The sequence below is a fragment of the Alligator mississippiensis genome, chromosome 4, assembly GCF_030867095.1.
Source record: "Alligator mississippiensis isolate rAllMis1 chromosome 4, rAllMis1, whole genome shotgun sequence".
Taxonomy (NCBI): domain Eukaryota; kingdom Metazoa; phylum Chordata; order Crocodylia; family Alligatoridae; genus Alligator; species Alligator mississippiensis.
The window spans coordinates 49,697,877-49,716,986 of NC_081827.1; the positions used below are offsets into that span (position 1 = coordinate 49,697,877).

Below are 19,110 nucleotides of genomic sequence, written 5' to 3' on the forward strand. Positions count from 1 at the left end.
CAGCATTTTCCAGGTGAACCTTCTAAAACCGAGAACACCGTTGAGATTTTTTCCCAATCATTTCTGTATTATTTTGTTGTTTGATCCCCAAGTTTTATAAAACTTCATTTTTGTCCACAGAGAATTATACTTCCCTCACTCATCTTTTATTGCATATGTACATTGTTTGGTTAGTGTAAAGAGATTTAAAACAGATAATGCTGTATTTACTAAAGGCAAAAAAAATACAAATATCAAGAAAAGTACATGAAGGAATTAAAACAAATTCATATTATATATCAGTATTAAAAAAAAATACATGGGACAGTGTTTAGCCTACAGAAGAAAAGCCTTATAGAGGGGTTTCAAACAAGTAAGAACTCCAACAGGCATTGTACCAGAAAAGTTCAAGAGGCTGTGCCCAATCAAGGGGTATACAGAATCCTCCTTAATGTATAACACAACAACCCAGTCAACCCAGTTGACTTTAGTTGCCATAAAGGAACAAGCTGGTATCTTATTACCTAATTTTAATTAAGGGATTCACACATAAATCAGCAGGGTCTTCAACTGGATGAGCTGCTTTAGCGTGTGTGATCTGCTTGGTTCTTGTACTAAGGAGCAGATAAGCAGTTTGGTATATTGAAATTGGTCAAGTTGGACATGACTGAGAAACTGCATCCACACCACATTGTTGTTAGTTTCTGCCTGGCCTAGAAAGACAATGGAACTAATATTTCAGCTTGTAGCTTTAAAAAGAACGAACCACTTATTCTACCATCTACTTTTGAAACAAGTTTGACGTAGTAACTTTATTTTAATCTCTTTAAGAGCGTAAGGAGATAAAAACAACAAAATCAAATTTTAAAATACTATGGTCAAAGTCCCTATTTAAAGCACAAAAAACCCATTAGAAGGTGAATGACCAAAGAATGAAGGAAATGGCATGTTAATGGGTTGGAAGTTTGTAGCAGAAAGCCCCCTTTTTCTCTTGCCTGCATTTGCTCTCCCTTCTTTGGATATGTTTCTCTTTTTCTACCTTTTCTTCCTTCCTCTCTCTTTCACTTTAAGATAAGGAATTGTGTTTTAAAATTTGTGTGCGCGCATTTTGTATCTCCCCTTGTATTTTGGTATTTTTATCTATTTGTGCGCCATGGCATTTGTAGCTTATATTTTATACTCCTCACCTTTCAACTTTCAACTGAATGTGTTTAGTTTCATACGTAAATTATATATTGTAACAATGTTAACAAGGGCAGGAATCAAACTGCCCTTCCCTGTATCAGGCTGGCCTCTGAAAGAGTGAGTGAATCAGTGATTGAATGTGTAACATGGAAGCAGGCAGCAATTATCACCTGGAAGCTGCAGATCAACCAACGGAAGAACTCAATAGAAGACAATGTAACAACCGGGAAATCTCTAAACGTCACTGATCAGGACCTAAAAGCCCTGGCCTGAGTTAATCAATGCCAGAGACCAACTTTTGGGCTGAATATCTCCAGATCGACCACTCCCAGAGGTCTATTCTAAATTCATCAACGGACTCCCAAACCTGCACGTACATGCAGATGACCCCTGGGGCTGACAGATGCTGTCCAGTAGCCACCGAGGGGGGGGAAGTCCCACGAGGGTCAATGACCCCTGGATTGGGGAAACCTGAAAACTGGGGAGTCACCAAAGTCTGCCAGGGACAGATAAAAGGCAGTGAAAAGTGACCCTCAGTGCTGCCCTCTTGATCTCGATCTCCAACTCGACCAGACCTGTCCAGCCAGAAGGACCAGCCGGCGACCCCCTTCTGGAGGATAACACCATGCTGAAAGAAGCCTCGACTGGCCATCGACGGCAGACTCCAGTTCTTGTAGGATAGGTATACCTGACTCTGTAGCCTGCTACTGTGTGTGTGTGTGTGTGTGTGTGCGCGCATGTGTGTGTGTATGGGGACCAGCCCCAAGGTTTATGATTACAGTGTTTCAATCTGCCTAATAAACTAGAATTTTAAGGATCCCAAGTTGGACATTTGTAGCCAACATTATTTGGTGGAGAATGCGGGCATTATTCTAGGATTATTAGCGGATTGTTAATTGGGGAGACTGTCTCCAGATAGGACCCACGTCCACGGAGGTGGGTGGGCAATAGTCACCCAAGGGGGTGGGCAGACTCAAGGAGGGTCTGGATTTAGTTGTCACCCAAGGGGGTGGGCATATCTCAAGGAAGGGATTTGGTTGTAGAACTGCAGGGGCAGGCGCAGAGTTGGTTGGGAGCGCGAGGACTCAAGGAAACTGACAGGCAGAGGCATGTTGAGGAAAATGTCTTTGTTTAGGAAAAAAACCCCTAAGGTTGGAGCAGGAGGCCAAGAAGATAAGTGGGTACGGAGGGAGGAAATTTCCCCTCTCCATAGGGAGATTCTGAAGGGTGGACCCAGCCCATGGAGGGAGGATGCGTGCACCCCAGGCTTTTCCATAGGGGACATCGAATCCCAATTTGAAAGATTTTGCCTTTGTGAAAAACCCTCGGTTCAAAGGCAACACAGTGCCTTGGTCTGGCTGCTATGGCATGCTGTAAAAACAGCAGTTGAGGAAAAAGCTCAGCGAGCCTCTGAAATTGAGGAAAAGAAGGAGCTAATCCAAATTCTAAAAGATAGATGTATTCAATTGGAAACCAGTAATCAGACTCTAAAGGGGTTGTCTCGGAACTTGGAAAATGAAAATGAGCAATTGAGAAAAATAAATCAAGACAATGCCCAACAATTGGAATTATTGGACCAAGAAAAGGCTAGCCGAGAAGCCTTGCAAAAATTGGTAAAAACAATGGCTAAAGACCAAGCCGAGAAGGGAGCCAAGGCTAACTATGGCCCCTGTCTAAATACCATTAACGGTTTGAAAAAGGAACTCCAGGAGCACAGCCTGCAAGTAGCAGCTGTCATCCAGGGAGACCAAGCCAGGGATCCAGACACCCCCTTCAATCCGGGAGAGATTTGGGGTGGGGAGATGTGGGGAGATCCAGAGGATGCAGGGGAGCCCTCTCCTGAAGACCCCAAGTCAGATCAGGAAAGGACCCTGGTGCCTGAGGTGAGCGCAATCACGCGGACCTCAGTCACTAGGGATGCTCAGGGAAAACCCACAGAAACCACACAGGTAATGGTCCCCCTCAGTGGAGCTGATCTAGCAGCCCTGGGCAAGACCCTGGGATCTGCTAACGTTAGGAATTTGGGACAGTGGTTGCAGAAATTCCTGAATGTAGTGGAGTGTGAAACTCTGAGTGTCCGGGAATGGCACCGCCTACTAAGGGCTTGCGCCACCCCAGAGATTCAGGCAGCTATGGATAAGGAGGACAGCTTTGGGGGAGACAATATTCTCTGGAGCATAGTGGGTTTGGGGATCAGTTTGAGGAGAAAGACATTTAAGGGACAGTTTGGGGCTAGCCACCAGACACCTGGGGAACCTGTTAGGGACTATGTGATCCGGTGTGTTATGTTGGGATTGCTGTCAGGGACGGTTCTGCCCCTAGACAAGGAGAACAAATGGACATCAGACATAAGAAGTATAGATTACCCTCCTGGGTTTTGGAAGGAGGTACAGGAGGGCATGCATCAGCCCATAATTGGACTGATGGGGCCGCTCTGAGAGACTGGGAGGTATGTGCTGGGAGAAGTCCTAGCCCGGGCTCAGGATGCAGAGAGGTTAATTGGATGTCAAGGGGGGGCGATTGCAGCCACCCAGTTCAGAGTAAAGCTTGATGAATTATATGGTTACCTATTCTAATCAAAGTGCCTACCCCAAAACTGATAGGGGGGTTGGGGGTCCAAATTATTGCCCCAGCCCACACTGGGTTAACCCAAGGGTATCAAAGGAAAGAGAGGGGGAAAATGGGATTCGGTCAGCAGTTTGGAAGTTTTTAATGCAGGATGGGGAACCGAAAGGGAGATGGCATGGAAAGCCTCTAGCCGAGCTGCTTATCAGAATGGCAGAGCTGACTAGGGAGGGAGCAGCACCTCCCCTTTCTAACAGGGTAGCAGCCTCAGCCCCGGTCTCCGAGGAGCACTGACGGAGCCCCCGTAATGAGACCCCTGAGCAAAGCCCTGGCTCATGGGAGAAATTGGGGACCCTCAATTGGGATCCAGGAGGGAGACCCCGAATACCTGTTATGGTGGGAACTCAAGGGCACACCAGTGCACTCCTGAACACCAGAGCTGCACTAAATGTATTCGGGAGGAAATGGGACCTAAATCAGGAAAATGGGTACGTGTCCCAAGAAACTGTTTAAGGGGGCAGAACAGATCTAACCCTGGATCTAGCCTTGTTAACAGGATTCCTTGTGTCATGAGCAGAGCATCCCAGTGACCCAGCTTGGAGGAAAAAAAAAAAAGTGAGCCACCAACCACCTGACCCTCGAGGAACAGCGTAACCAATCTCTTAATCCTGCCGGCCACCCTTCTTGGCTAGCAGGAAGGAACGGCTCTGAGCCGTTGGAAAATATGCATCGGATGGACTGATCAGTGCCCACCTCGATGTTGAGGCAGGAAAAGGCCAGAAAAATCCTCAACTTAGGATGGCCACCATCCTGTAGGTTATTGCTCCACTTTTTCAGTATAAAAGAAAAGCACCCCCAAGAATGGAAAATGCTGTGTGCACTGCCACTGCACATGTCAGCATTGCACTTTGTAAATATGAATAATCAGCCACTGCAAGGAGTTTTCCTTGGCAGGTTTGTGTGTGTTTGTTTTCTTTTGCAGAAGTCACAGTGTAGTCAAAGGTGACCGACAAACCGTGAGGCCTCATTACCACCAGCAGCATCTTCCTCATCACAGCCATGGCAAAAATTGTCTTGTCTGTTTGTGTTGTCTTGTTATATGTTTTGTGTTTGTTTGTTTGGTTTGTTTTAGGTTGTCACAGTTTAAATACATATGATATCATAAAGATATAATAAGGGTAATTGGTAATACCTCATCTAAAAATTGGACTTGTCTGTGGATCCCAGACCAGAACACTTCCATCCGCTTGGACTGGAAAGTTGTTCTGATATTTGAAACAAGGGCAGCAATTCTCAAAAGGTTTTATATTCCACTTGGTTAGCAAAAGGATATTTATTAAGGGTCATGTGTACTTTTTTTGGGGGGGGGGGGTTGTTTTGTTTTTGTTTTTTCTCTGTACTTCTCTTAAGGATTTAAATGCTATTTAGAATATCGTTATGTTATTTTATCTTCTGCCCCCCCAAGGCTTTTCTCTGTCAATATCTTTTAACTGCCTAAGTTTTGTTTTAACTTCAAACCAGCTGAAGATGACACACCTCCTGTCTATATAGTTGAACAATGGTGTTCAAACAATATAGTGACATCACCCTTGTGTAAGGCTGATGTCAAGGGGGGGAATAATGTAGCAGAAAGCCCCCTTTCTCTCTTGCCTGCATTTGCTCTCCCTTCTTTGGATATGTTTCTCTTTTTCTACCTTTTCTTCCTTCCTCTCTCTTTCACTTTAAGGTAAGGAATTGTGTTTTAAAATTTGTATGTGTGCATTTTGTATCTCCACTTGTATTTTGGTATTTTTATCTATTTGTGTGCCATGGCATTTGTAGCTTATATTTTATACTCCTCACCTTTCAACTGAATGTATTTAGTTTCATAAGTAAATTATACACTGTAACAATGTTAACAAGGGCAGGAATCAAACTGCCCTTCCCTGTATCAGGCTGGCCTCTGAAAGAGCGAGTGAATCAGTGATTGAATGTGTAACATGGAAGCAGGCAGCAATTATCACCTGGAAGCTGCAGATCAACCAACGGAAGAACTCAATAGAAGACAATGTAGCAACTGGGAAATCTCTAAATGTCACTGATCAAGGGCTAGAAGCCCTGGCCTGAGTTAATCAGTGCCAGAGACTAACTTTTGGGCTGAATATCTCCAGATCGACTACTCCCAGAGCCCTATTCTAAATTCATCAATGGACTCCCAAACCTGCACGTACATGCGGACGATCCCTGGGGCTGACAGATGCTGTCCAGTAGCCACCGAGGGGGGGGGGGGGGAGGAAGTCCCATGAGGGTCAATGACCCCTGGATTGGGGAAACCTGAAAACTGGGGAGTCACCAAAGTCTGCCAGGGACAGATAAAAGGCAGTGAAAAGTGACCCTCAGTGCTGCCCTCTTGATCTCGATCTCCAACTCGACCAGACCTGTCCAGCCAGAAGGACCAGCCGGCGACCCCCTTCTGGAGGATGATACCACGCTGAAAGAAGCCTCGACTGGCCATCGACAGCAGACTCCAGTGCTTATAGGATAGGTATACCTGACTCTGTAGCCTGCTACTGTGTGTATGTATGTGTGTGCATGTGTGTGTGGGGACCACCCCAAGGTTTATGATTACAGTGTTTCAATCTGCCTAATAAACTAGAATTGTAAGGATCCCGAGTTGGACATTTGTAGCCAACAAGTTTCCCCAGAATTATTTCTTTTTCACTATCTGGAACAATTTAAAAACTATTTCTCATTCTGCGATATATTTAACATTCTATAAAAGAGGGAGGTTATGATTTACTGTAATTTACTGAAATAATTGTATTGCTCACCATTAATCATAATAGACGGCATAACATTCAGTTTTTATTATTCTTCCACACATGCTCTCCACTTATTAAGCAGTTTCTAAACATAGAGTTATTTAATGAACAGTTCCTAAATATAGGCTTTAAACTCCCCAAATGACATAATGCCCCATCATTTCTGTAACGTTTGGTTTAAGACTGAATATTCATATCACAACCTACTTATATTTAGTATGTTCTTATACTTCCTTAAAATAATTTCTACATATAATTATAACCACACACACATGCACACAGACCTCCTTTCCAATATTTTTTTTGATCATTTTTAACTTGGTTAGTAGCCATGGTAACTAACTCTTGGACTGGGAGGGTTGTTTGTTTAGGCTTTGTGCAATACTGTACTAAGTTTGGGAGGTAAACACAAGACTATATGATGTTTAAGCCAACGTGAATCTTTCTTGTGACAGATTTCCTAGTACGTGGTTCTCCTGATAGTGTGATATTCCTAGATTCTATTCTAATGCCTTATCATCACGTCTAGACTAGCGTTTCTTTTTTGTCCCAGTGGCCAAGTTTCAGGGGTGCATGCATTTCACCCTCCTCCAGATTCTGGTCTCTTTTCTGTTTGTAATGGGCAAATGTTTGGTGGTTTCAGCAAAATATTGCCTCCTACCACTACATTTTGGCTGTTGACAGATGTAGAAAACAACAAACCAAGATGCACGTTACCGGGAGCAGCAGTGGGTTAGTTCAGTCCAGCTCCGCAGCATCTGTTTAGACCTGGTGCTTCAGCAAGGCTTTTTGGTGCTTTTATCTAAAGCGGATTCAATCAACTATTAGATAAAAGTACAGAAAAAGATCTGCTAAGCACCAGGGCTATAAAAATGTTGGATGAGCTGGGTCCAACTTAACCCAGTGCCTCTTCTGGGCATGTGCTGGGCTCAGTGCAAGGGTATGCAGAGTTTAAAATGCCTTTTTTTTTTTTCAGTTTGTAAGCAGCATTTATGACCAACATGTGAAGCTTATTTGCAAGTGAATGGTTTGCTTTTAGGAAATGATCCGTCTTTGGTTTGCAGTTCTACAAGTCTTAAACTTGTCAGTCATAGCACACTTGTGACCTTTGCATAACTTTTTTTTTTTATTCTAATTTTTTAATTCTTTACTCCTTTTAATACCACTGACTATAGTAATGCTACTACTGTATGTACCAAGGTGTGTGCGCGTCTCAGTACCATAACTGAGGGCTGGGATGTGACTGCGGAAGCAGCCCTAGGCACTACCTTTGTGGGAGGATGCACGATAGCTGACTGCAGCACTGGCTGATTGCACAGTTGTGATGGGCATGGCATTAACCCAGGAGCAGAGCTGTGATTGCTACACTTCTGGTCTTGACATTAAATATTGTCCTGAGCAGCTATTAGACTTCCTGTGGGAGTATGTGTTTATCAATAAACAGCTAACAATATATATTTTTCTCTTTCGTCTTGCTTTCTCTCTCTCTCTCTCTCTCAGCATTTAACTTTCAATTCAGATTAAGACAGCAGTATGGTGGTCATTCAATGCAACTGACCTCATTTCCCAGGTAAACTGCACAGATAATGACGAAGTCTGCAAGAGGCTCTCTAAACTGGGATATTAGGGCTGTTGAAAATGCTTCAAAGTCTAGTTGCTTATGGTTACTATGGAAGTGTCTGCCAGTTTGCCTACTTAACAGAAATATGAACATTAATTACTAACAGTGAGGCAATTTCGGGGGGGGGGGGAGGGTTAATGAAAAGGTCCATTGCTACTCGCATCCCCCCCCAAATCATGGAGCTTCCTCCTTTCCACGTATCACAACTGGTCACCAAGCCTTGGCTATCCTTGCTTTTGTTGGGTCAGTACATGGTGGTCCTAGCTTTTCAGATATAGGCTTCTATTTCAGAGCACTTTGATATACAAGCTATTTAAATCCCCACTGGTCCTGAAGCTATGTCAATGTGGCCATTGGAGCCACTACACTATGCTTCAAGATACTGATTCAACTACCTTTTATTGTTTTATCATGCAGACTAGAAAGGCAAGCCTCACTTCTCCTGTAGTGTCTCTAGCCAATGTGAATGATAAACATGAGTATTTGCAAATAAAGTTATGGTTTGCGCCCTTATTTCTTTAAAGCCCCACAATAAAGTTAGTTCATATTCGAGTTAGAAATGCAGGAAAGAAATGGAAAACATTGACTATTAGGTTAAGCATCTCATTCTTTTTTAGTTACCTTCTTTCAATACTGCAAACCTATTTTAAAGAGGAATCAGGTACATTAAGTCCCTTTCTTGTGCTGTACATTGGAATTTTAGCTTTCTAGTTTCAGGGGCCACTAGAAGTGGCTTTGTAAAAAAGGTACCCTAGTGGGTTATGGTCATTTTCTATTTGAACAGCCTCAGTCCTTGAATAAAATGGGTGACCTTTGCCCATGTGACAGTTGTCACAGGATATCTTTTTTCAGTTTGGGCACATCTTCATTCCACTGACAATTACAACCTTGACATCACACTTACTCATACAAGTAACAGTCCAAATCTCATCTCACTGGTATAGCACATGGCATGGCTGCTCTCCTAGCTCCCATAATTATTTTAGATGGATTGATTGGTCACCAGATCCGTGATGACTGCATCATGCTGTGGTAACCATGTCCATGCTGCATCTTTGTTTAGTAGTTGTCATAGAGATCCTTCCAGTCCCAAGGCCAGAGGCACAAAGAGGCAGTATGGTGCTCTGAGCAGCTGCAGTGTGTGGAGGTGATAGCAACTTCTGGCTGCCACTGTGTCATTGGCACAGTCATGCAGCCACAGCAGGAGCTGCTACTCCCTACCCCTCCTACATCAACACCTTGGGCTGCTGCCTCAGATGCCCCATCTTATACTACTGCCCAAGATGCATTAAATAATTTTCAATTTACAAGTCTTAATACACTTTGGTGTAGGCATTTATTGTCATGCTTTTACTTCTTTAAGTTAACTTGAAGCCCTCTGCAGGACAAGCAGCAGCCCACATATAATACTGTAATCAATTGCAATTTCAGCTTGTTTTAATTTGGAACCAGAGAAGTGAATCTAGTTAATAGGCGAGGGAGATTTTGTCCCAGTTTCTGCCATGTCACCTTTCCGTCTGCAAAGCAGAATGACAGACTGTATCATGCTAGTACCTGCAAGTTCTGTCAGTAAGTCTTTCTCCTTCTATGGATACTTTGCTTCAGAGATGATACTAAACAGTACTCAACCAGCTCTCTCTAGCTGTGGGTGTCCAGAATTTGGTGAAGTACCTGATTTCCTTATTTCACAGTACCTGTTTGTATACTCTTTAGAATCAAGTACTAAAAATATTTTTGTTTTTGCCATGTCAGAAAAATATATCACCCACTGCTTGTATGCAATAGTGAGCTTTTCCAGTACTCCATTTATATGGCTTGTGACTATACAAACACAACTTGCCTGGTTTCTTCAATGGCTACCATGGAGTTCATACAGCTTGGTTACCACGCCTTTGGCAAGGATACTTTTTCCCCTTATTTGCTTTATTAATCCCCTTACAGTTTCTATATATACACTCTACAAGCAGGCACCGGACAAGCTGAATTGCCTTATCTATTTCCAGGGCCAATATAGCTAAAAGACATCCTACTCCTTCAAAACTGAAGTTATTTTTAGCAGGTCTGATACAGAAGTGCCACAGTAAATTAGTTAAATGCCTTTTATTTAGTTTGTATGGTTACAATAGGAATAATGTATCCAAAGGTTAGTGTTTTTGGCTTATGTATGCTTTTCCTTGCAATTTGTCTTACTGTTGCTTTTATTGCTCAAAAAGTTTTAGGCAACGTATTTTGCTTATAATTTATACTGTCCAGCAAGTACTGAAATCATACCATCATATACTTTTAAGTTAGCCTTGGCTACTGACAGCTCCTGTGGTCTTAATGCACACTGCAAAACAAACCTCCAGGTTGTTTTTGGCATTCAAGTCCAATTAACATATTGCTGCTTTATCTTTGCAGCTGATGCTAGTCTGTGCTGTAAGAGAACCTAAACACTTATAAATACTAGAGATGTATAAAAATGTCATTCCCTTAAGTCACCATGTAGTTCCTCAATGTGGCTAGGACTAATGGCAGCTTTGCCACTCAGCTGGCAGCAGTCCTACAGCAGTTATGTTTGTCATTGTTTGTCCCTCACGCCCCTAATTATGTGAAATCCTGAAAATTTAAAAATTGATAAAAATCAAAATTAATGCTTAGAAACAAACAAACATCAATATTATCCATCAAAATTATTTAAAAGGCTTTGATGGAATGATTTATCTCACCAGGCTTACTGCGTATGACCACTTCCACAAGCCACCTTATATGGCCAGCAACAGATTTTTATTTACATTGTGTTTGAGAATTTGCTTTCCACAAGCTTTGGCATATTCTTTGGATTTTCATACTTTCCATTTGTCATCTGTTTCATTTATTGTTTGTACATTTTAACAATTAGAATAGGCTCTTATTTTTAGTTCCTTTATGTTAGTCTCTATTACTAGAAACTGTCATATTTTAAAAGATGAACCGATTTAGCAGTCATAGGAGTCAGCCATTTTGTGCACTTTGGCAGCAAACTGACCTGTATTTTTAAAGTACAATCAAGAATCTGAAGAAATGGCATCTTTCACATGGCCTTTTTTGTGAGTTGCGAATACTACTAGGACTTTACATGCATGCTCCTAATCTGCTGCTGACAGATTCCAAGGCTGGTGGAACGCAAGGTGGCCTTTGTCCAAGACACGTAACAGTAGGGTTGACACTACTGTTTCCCTTTCACAATCTCATAGTTTTCCCCGTATCCAACTGTTAAAGTATTGTCTATTTTTTGTCCACCTGCTCAAGGACAGGATTTTTGCATGCTATCTCCCCCCCTCCCCCCACTCCTCCCTATTCACTCCCCCTCTCTTCCACTTTCAATATTGTTATCTTTTGATTTCACTAAGGACCAGACTCCATTTTAATACCCTGCTCACTGTTTAAGCAAAAAAGAACAAACATCAGGAAAGAACAACTTTCAGGCTTTACTCCTTCCACAAACTTTCCCATCAAGCACTTGCCGAGTGTGGAGGTCTTCAAGTTACTAAATAACCTTGTATATGTAAGCAGACTATTATTTACAGTATGTTACACCTTACAAACAGGGGATAACACATCTGTGAGGCCAGTGTTGTACTGTACTAGGACACAGAGATTTAAGTGACTTGCCTAAGACCACAGAGAACTAGTGGCAGCTACAGGATTTCTATTAAAAATTGGTGGTTCCATAACAGTTGGTTAGTGTTAAATGCTTTTTAGGAGTTACTTCCCTACCAACCCATTAACATGTTATATCGTATCAATTTTTTAGGCTAAGTCTTGAGATCCATTTAGGACCCCCCCCTTCAAGCGGAGGGAAATGGCGGAGTGGGTAAAATGACCTCTTCACTTTCCTCTTTTATCCACTCCATTCCATACCCTGGAGCAAAGCAGTAGTGGGAGTTGGAGGAAGAATAGAGGGCATGACTGCAAACCAGGTTTCAGAGGTCCCTGGAAGGTGTCATTTAGATAAGATTTAGATGTAGTAAGATTTCATTTATGAAATTTCTTATCTCTTGTTTTTCTATTAACTAGAGCTTCCTCTCCTATCCAACACTTAACATGCATCCTGCAAAAAAGGTTCAAAAAGCTCATTAGGCACAAAAGTGAAGTGCTATCTCAGAGACTACCAGAAATTTGGTTCTGATCTTTAGTATTGCTATATTGTAACTGTATAGTAAGTTACCTTAAGTGGCATATGGTTATGTAATTTTAATGCTATCAAACTCTACCATGGACTTTAGATGCAATTATTATTTGCCATGTACATCAGTGCAGAGATGACTCTTATTCCCCACTCTGGCCTGCATCAAGTTCAGAAGATCAAGACTGCAAGCATCTCCTATTTGCAAAATACTGGTTTCCAATAGTGCTTTCCATGACACTAGCAGCCAGAAGAGAAATGACTAGTAACTTGTGACATTCACGTTGCATTACAAATTCTTCAAATTGCATTTTAAGAGACATATCAGGACAGTCCATGGTGCTTTCATTTGCGACTTCAGAGCTTACACTTCCATCTAGTGGAAAGGCATGCAATCATATTATAGGATATTACCAGAAGGAACAGCTGGTTAGTGCACAAAGTTCTCTTTCCCTACAAAATTCTATAGGGAAGTTTTGCTGTCTGTAAGAACTTGTACTGCAGTGTATTAATTTTGCTAATGTGCAGTGCAGGAACCATACGTCACACCAGGCTGCCCAACTTATTTGGCCCTGCAGACTGGATCCAAAATGTGGGGCTTTTTGCACGTCAGACAACCCATCTCTGGTAGCAGAGCAGCAGTTGGAGTGGCTGACATAAGAACCGAAGAGGTGAATGCCTCTGCCAGGGGCCCCCTTTTCCTTTGCCAATCTGACCTGCAAGTAGTGATCGAAGACCCCAAGTTGAGTAGCAGCAGCACTCATCCCTTCACTTCCAGACCTGTGCCAACGCAGCCATCACACAAAACCCACATGCCACTATTTAATCCCTCATGGGCTGCCTATTGAATAGCATTGCTTCTGTCAGGTCATTCCTTACTTTATTTTAATAAGACTGCATGGAACCTTTTTCTCAATTTACTTATTTGTTATAATTGTCATAAACTTAAAATTCTTGGGAGACTGCCTGAATGAAGGGTGTAAATTGTTTATTCCTCATCTGAGCAGGATCTGACAATGTAAGCCATCCTGTAAGCATGTCCTTCACTTCCACCCCAGCTTCATCAGTTCTGCAATGGGCAGAAGACAGAGGGCATTAGTCTGACCTTTTTATAGGACTGACTGGGGAGAGGGGGGAAGCGAGCAGTGAGGACAATTGTAAAGTCTCATAATTATGTTAATATTGCATTATGATTGAACTCCACACTACTTATGGCCATCACTAAAGACCAAGTACACATGTCAAGTACAGAGACGTAGTTTTTCCCCTGCTCCAGCCTTCGTCCCATCTTGGTTCACATTCTCAGTTGTATTTCTATTACCGTTTATAAATTATTTGTAGCACTTGTGCTGCTGCAGAATAACACCTTTTGTTTCCACCTTCTAAACCATCTTGAAGCTTGGACAAAGAGAGAATTATATTTTCTAGCCTTGGACTTCAGAACGACACAGAGTAAGTGCCTGGCCCCAGCTAGCTAGTGTGCATTTGATAAGGCACTGCCGGATGCTCTCAATCTTGTTCTCTAGTTAGAGATTCTGAGATCTCTGAACCCAAACGCAGGAGAATACCCATCTCCTCTTCGCAGTGCATCAGTCTTTTCAGGTAGGACACTAAAGGGCAAGACAAATTTGATTCACTGAAAAGTAGATTCAGTTCCATCCAGTAGAGGGCATTGCTAGACTTGTGTCAAACAGACTAAAGTACACACACAGCAGACAAGCATGCAGAACGATAGGTTTAAAGATCTACTTCATGACTTCCAGGCACAACAGCAGAATTTCTAACTACTATCTCTACCTTTCACCTAAGGCCCATCTAATAAATGAATATACAATTAGGCTGATCAGTAAATTCAAAGGTAAGGTTTTGTTCATTTGTGTGACAATCTGATTGCCATTTAAAATTACAAGGTTTTTATTTCAAGCTAGCATGGCTAGAAGAACAGATTCAGATGTCTGTGTCACATAGGTCTTCATTTTCTATATCAGAACAAAGAACTCCCCCTTCCATTTATACAGAGCTGGACAACTACTTGCCTTCCAAGAGCCTTAATGGCCTATCCATACTCAAGTGATCTCTTACATAGAAGATGGATTCTTACTTTCATTCCAGAAGGGACAATCTTGAGGGATTTTTTTTTTAATTGGCCAGCATGTTTCTGTGTGCTTTTCCCCGCATGTTGTTTCTAGTGCCTCATAATAGAAGACTTAGCAGTCTTCAAGTTAAAAAAAAAAAAAAAGATTAGTAAATGTTTATTTCACCTCTCTCACAGACAGATGAAAAAAATATTTCCAACAATCTATACATTTTGATTATTAAAGGGAATGCAAGAAAGTGACGGCTGATGGAGTGTGTGATGAGTGATGAACTGTGCTGACTATAGTTTGGACTGCAACTCCCAGAAGCCCCAGGGGACTGAGAACAGAAGAGGAAGTGAACAAAGTGGACAAGGGAGCTACAGGCGAGCAGAACCAGGACCAGTGGCAGCTCTGCCATTCAGTTGGTGGCAGTCCTACAATAGTTATGTTTGCCATTAATAAATTGTCTGCACCCCAGGCCTCTAATTTCATGAAATTCTGAAAATTAAAAGGATAAAAATGAAAATAAATGCTTAAGAACAAACAGCGATATTATCCATCACAATTATTAAAAATAAAGTTCTGCCATCCCTACCCATAAATTTCTGCCAAGTTCCTTAATGTGACAGTAGCTCTTCAACAGTGAAATCTAAGAACCTCAACAGCGCAGAAACTGTTTTGCTACAAGTATTGTTTTTAATCCACCTGTTCTTTACTCTTTTTCACCTGCTTATAAGCTGTTCAGGACAAAGACTGCTGTGTACAGGCAATCCCCGCTTAGCACTCTTAATCTGTTCCTGAAAGACTGAGCATGAGGTGAAACAAGCGTTAAGCGAAACCAGAAGTATTTGATGACCGAAGATGGCAACTGCAATTGTTTTTAATGACCCAAGATGGCAACCACGAGTGTTATAATGGAACTTGCCGAGTGGTAAGTGAAATCAGGTATTAATTTCAAATAAGCATTATAGCGAAATAGCGCTAACTGGAACAGCGCTAAGCAGGGGTTGCCTGTATTTATAAAAGACTTAGTACAACAGACCCTGACATTATGTTCTAGCATAATACAAATACTAGATTGCCATGGCTTCTACAGGTCTTACAATCTAACCCTTGTACAAGGAGACAACAAAGGGAATCTGATAGCAAAGAACAGTGAGGTTTACCGTTGTGCCAGGTTAGAACTCTATTTCTTTGTTTTCAATTAAACCAAAAATGATCTCTCCCCCTACCCCTTACTTCCCCCTCTGCTGTAATAAGGTCCAGCACTCAGAACACCCCTAGAAAACTGTCAAATTATTACAGGTACCCATAGACTTAGTTCATGCAGAATTAAGGCACTGTTCTCCTTTGTGAAACTGCTGCAAGTTTTAGCAGAGGTACTTAATAAACATAATTTTAAGCAGCATTTTATATAATACAAAATTATATGTGCTATTAGTCCAAAACCAAAAGGCTCATGATTTACTATATGAAATTCACTGGACTGGGCCCCAATAGAATCAGTGTTTCAAGCCGTGGTCACCACACAGCTCAGCATGTGTGTTCTCCAGATACTCCCCCCACCCCCCCAAAAGGATCCATGTGCTAATGAGAGAGAGAGAGAGAGAGAGAGAAGTCTTGGGATCCTCCAAAAGACCATATGAGATGAGACTCAGGGCAACCTGGTCCAGCTCCACCTTACAGAGGGCAGGGCCACACAATCATACATGAGGCAGAGGGATTCTGGATGAACTGTTAAGGGCCCTGTTTGGTGATGTCTGCCAGACATTTAAGGCTAGTGATGAAACAGGAATTATTGGAAATGGGAAAGAGACACAGCTCAACTGTGTAAATGAAGAGGAAGTCCAAACGTATCCAAATGTAGCAGCAGCTCACAACGACTTGAAAAAGAGTTGGCATCAAGAGGGGCTGCCCTGCAATGGGCACTAGCATTTATTTTATTCAGATGAGCTGCATCAACCTATCCTTGTGGTATGTTCCCATCACCTCATATGGGCCATGTGTTCTATAGTGATGCTCAGTGTGCTTTTTATCAAGTGTGTTTAATCAATTTCCTAGTTGGTTTCTATTACTAAGCACATGCTGCTTTTGGCAACCGTATACTGATAAGCAATGTATTTAATGAGTTTTTCTTGTATGCAATTATAAGATGAGGGACTTCCCCCCCCAACCCCATGCCTTCTGGGGAAAAGCCTCATCTTGTATTTAAGGAAATGGTGGGGGGAGAAGGAGTATATATAAAATTACTACATAATTGTGGCCTACAAGCTTAGCCTTGATCCTGAAAGAGAGAAAGACACATTACTTAAGAAATTTACAACTAACACCCCCAATATTTAATTTTTAAAATAAAGTGGATAGTCTTAAGAGCCTGGGACTAGTCTCAGATTTTAAGGTTAGGTTAGCAGTCCTTACCTCCAGAAGTGTAGTTCAAATCCTTCACATTTATCCTTGCATTTTAAGCATGGAGCACCAAATCCTTGTTCATGGCCTAAGCCCATCTGTTTAAAAGTAAAAAGAAAGTTATTATCCACTCTATAAAGTTTATATGTTACATCTAATATCACCACCATTTTCTCCTTGTAATATCTGATGTTGGAGACGCTAATCAACAAGTAAAAGTCTGGATGAATTGAAAACAGTATAATTTGAGTCACAGAATCAAGAATGCAATCATTACAAGAAAGAAAAAAATCGTGTTACTTAGTAGATTTCTAGATTGTAGATGTGTGCGATTTAAGTTACTTATAGTAAAAGATGTAAGATACAAGCAGGAACCAAATCAAACATGCGTTAATTTGCACGTTTAATACTCAGGGAGTATGTTTACATGAGACATTTACTGAGTAGTTGACTAATTAACTAGGCCTGTACACAGTAGGCCTGTGCGAAGTGGCTAGTATTCTCTTTGGATTCAGCTGATTTGGGGGACAGCAATTCAAATCACTGTCCCGAATCGATTCTGCCAAATCTAATTTGGATATTCGGCCACTACCAAATCTCTAAACTGAAAAGGCCCCATCTCCTGCCCGCACTCCCAGCCCTGTCAATGGCTGCCCCACCCAGCACCAAAAAGAGCCCTGTACTCACAAGCTCCTGCCCGGCAGGGTGCCGATCCCCACTGCCCCACGCTGTATGGGGGTGGGGATGGGGGCGGGGCTCTGACAAGCCCCCAGAGGCCCTGATGGCCACTGCAGCAGCTGGCTAGTGCGGGGCTTTTTTTTTTTTTTAAATGCGCCGGGACACTGGGGCCAGATGGGGATGGGGGGGGGGGGAAGGAGGCAGAGGATGGGGCCTGGTGAGGGTCCCCTCATGGTCCCCTCCTCCTGCCCCATACTTGCCAGCATGGAGTCCGAGTCCAGCTCCCTGCGGCGGTGAGCAGGGACTGTTCGAATCTCCTCTGAATACATTCGGAGGCTTTGGATCGATTCGGCCCTTTTTAAAAAAATCAGTCTCCCTATTTGATTCGGATGCCAAATCCCCTCTGAATTAAGTCAGCAACTGAAGCTTTGCATAACCCTACTGCACAGTAAACATCTCAGCATCTACACATACACCCCTATAAGCATGCATGAAGTTAATGAAAAACTTCCGCAGCAGGATAGGACTTACAAATAAGCCCTAACCTGCTGCAGAGGTTCTTCATGTGGAGCAGCACATGTGCAGACACTGCCCTGGCTGGGGCATAGGGTACTTCCACGTGGGGCTAGCCGGCAGGCAGCTTGTGCCCCAGTCAGGCGCTCCACAACAGGGGGAGTTCCATCGGAGCAGTCCTGTGACCCCCTAGGTCCCCTGCCAATCTGTACTGCTCTGACTGGGCTTTGTGTGTTATGCCTGAATAAACTCTGGAGCAATATGCTCTAGAGTTTTTTGCTTTGGGTGCACATTCAAATGGTGCACTGAAAACCAACTTCTCTTTCTAAGAGTCAAGAAAAAGATATATTCCTTCTTCCCTTCTGGATACATGTTATAGAACAGCGGTTTTCAACCTGGTTAGACTCAAGCTACCTCTCAGAAAAATGCCAGCCCTTCCCTTTTATTTTATTTTATTTATTTTTTTGACTACAGCAAAAAGGAGCAATTTTCTGTTGCAAAGAACTCAGAGAGCCCACAAGTCAGAATGTTTTTCACTATCTGAATTCCTAATTGAAATATCTGTGTTTATTTTGTGAATCATGTGTAGATGTTGGCACACCTCACAGTGCTAACACAACCTTAAATAGATCTCATGGCACTCCGGTGGAGAACAACTATTATGGAGAATTTCATACATGGAAAGATTAAACAGACTCATTACTGTGTAGTTTAGAAAAAGGAAAAAACCAGGAGAGAATGTAAGAAATAGTATAGTAAAAAGCAATTAAGAAATATTTATAATTCACATGGTTTCAGTGAAATTATTAGGACAAGTACATTTGGAAATTATACAATGAAAGTAAGTGACATATCAGGACCATTCACAATACATAACAGAATATTTCAGATTCAAGTAGGATTCAGACAATCCTATAAAGCCAGGTTTTGTCGTTATAATGGCAGTGACTATCAATCCTCACACTTTAATAGAAAAACATTAATGCATAACAGGGGAAGATACTGTTATACTTGGACAGAGTGTTCTACAACTGACCAGGCCTATATTTGATGTGGGGACTTGAACAGCCATAGCGTAGTCTTCCAGAGAAGCAAAAAACACCATCTTCCAGAGAAGCATCTGGTATATACCACTGT

General features: G+C 42.1%; 1 protein-coding gene across 1 annotated transcript in view; it reads right to left on the bottom strand.

The window, feature by feature from the left end:
- Nucleotides 1–19,110, bottom strand: part of TES (testin LIM domain protein) — a 52,027-nt gene that overhangs the window by 9,566 nt on the left and 23,351 nt on the right. The window contains exon 2 of the mRNA XM_006265776.4: nt 16,795–16,880. Coding sequence (XP_006265838.1) covers nt 16,795–16,880 — 86 coding nt within the window. The remainder of the gene's footprint in view (nt 1–16,794; nt 16,881–19,110) is intronic.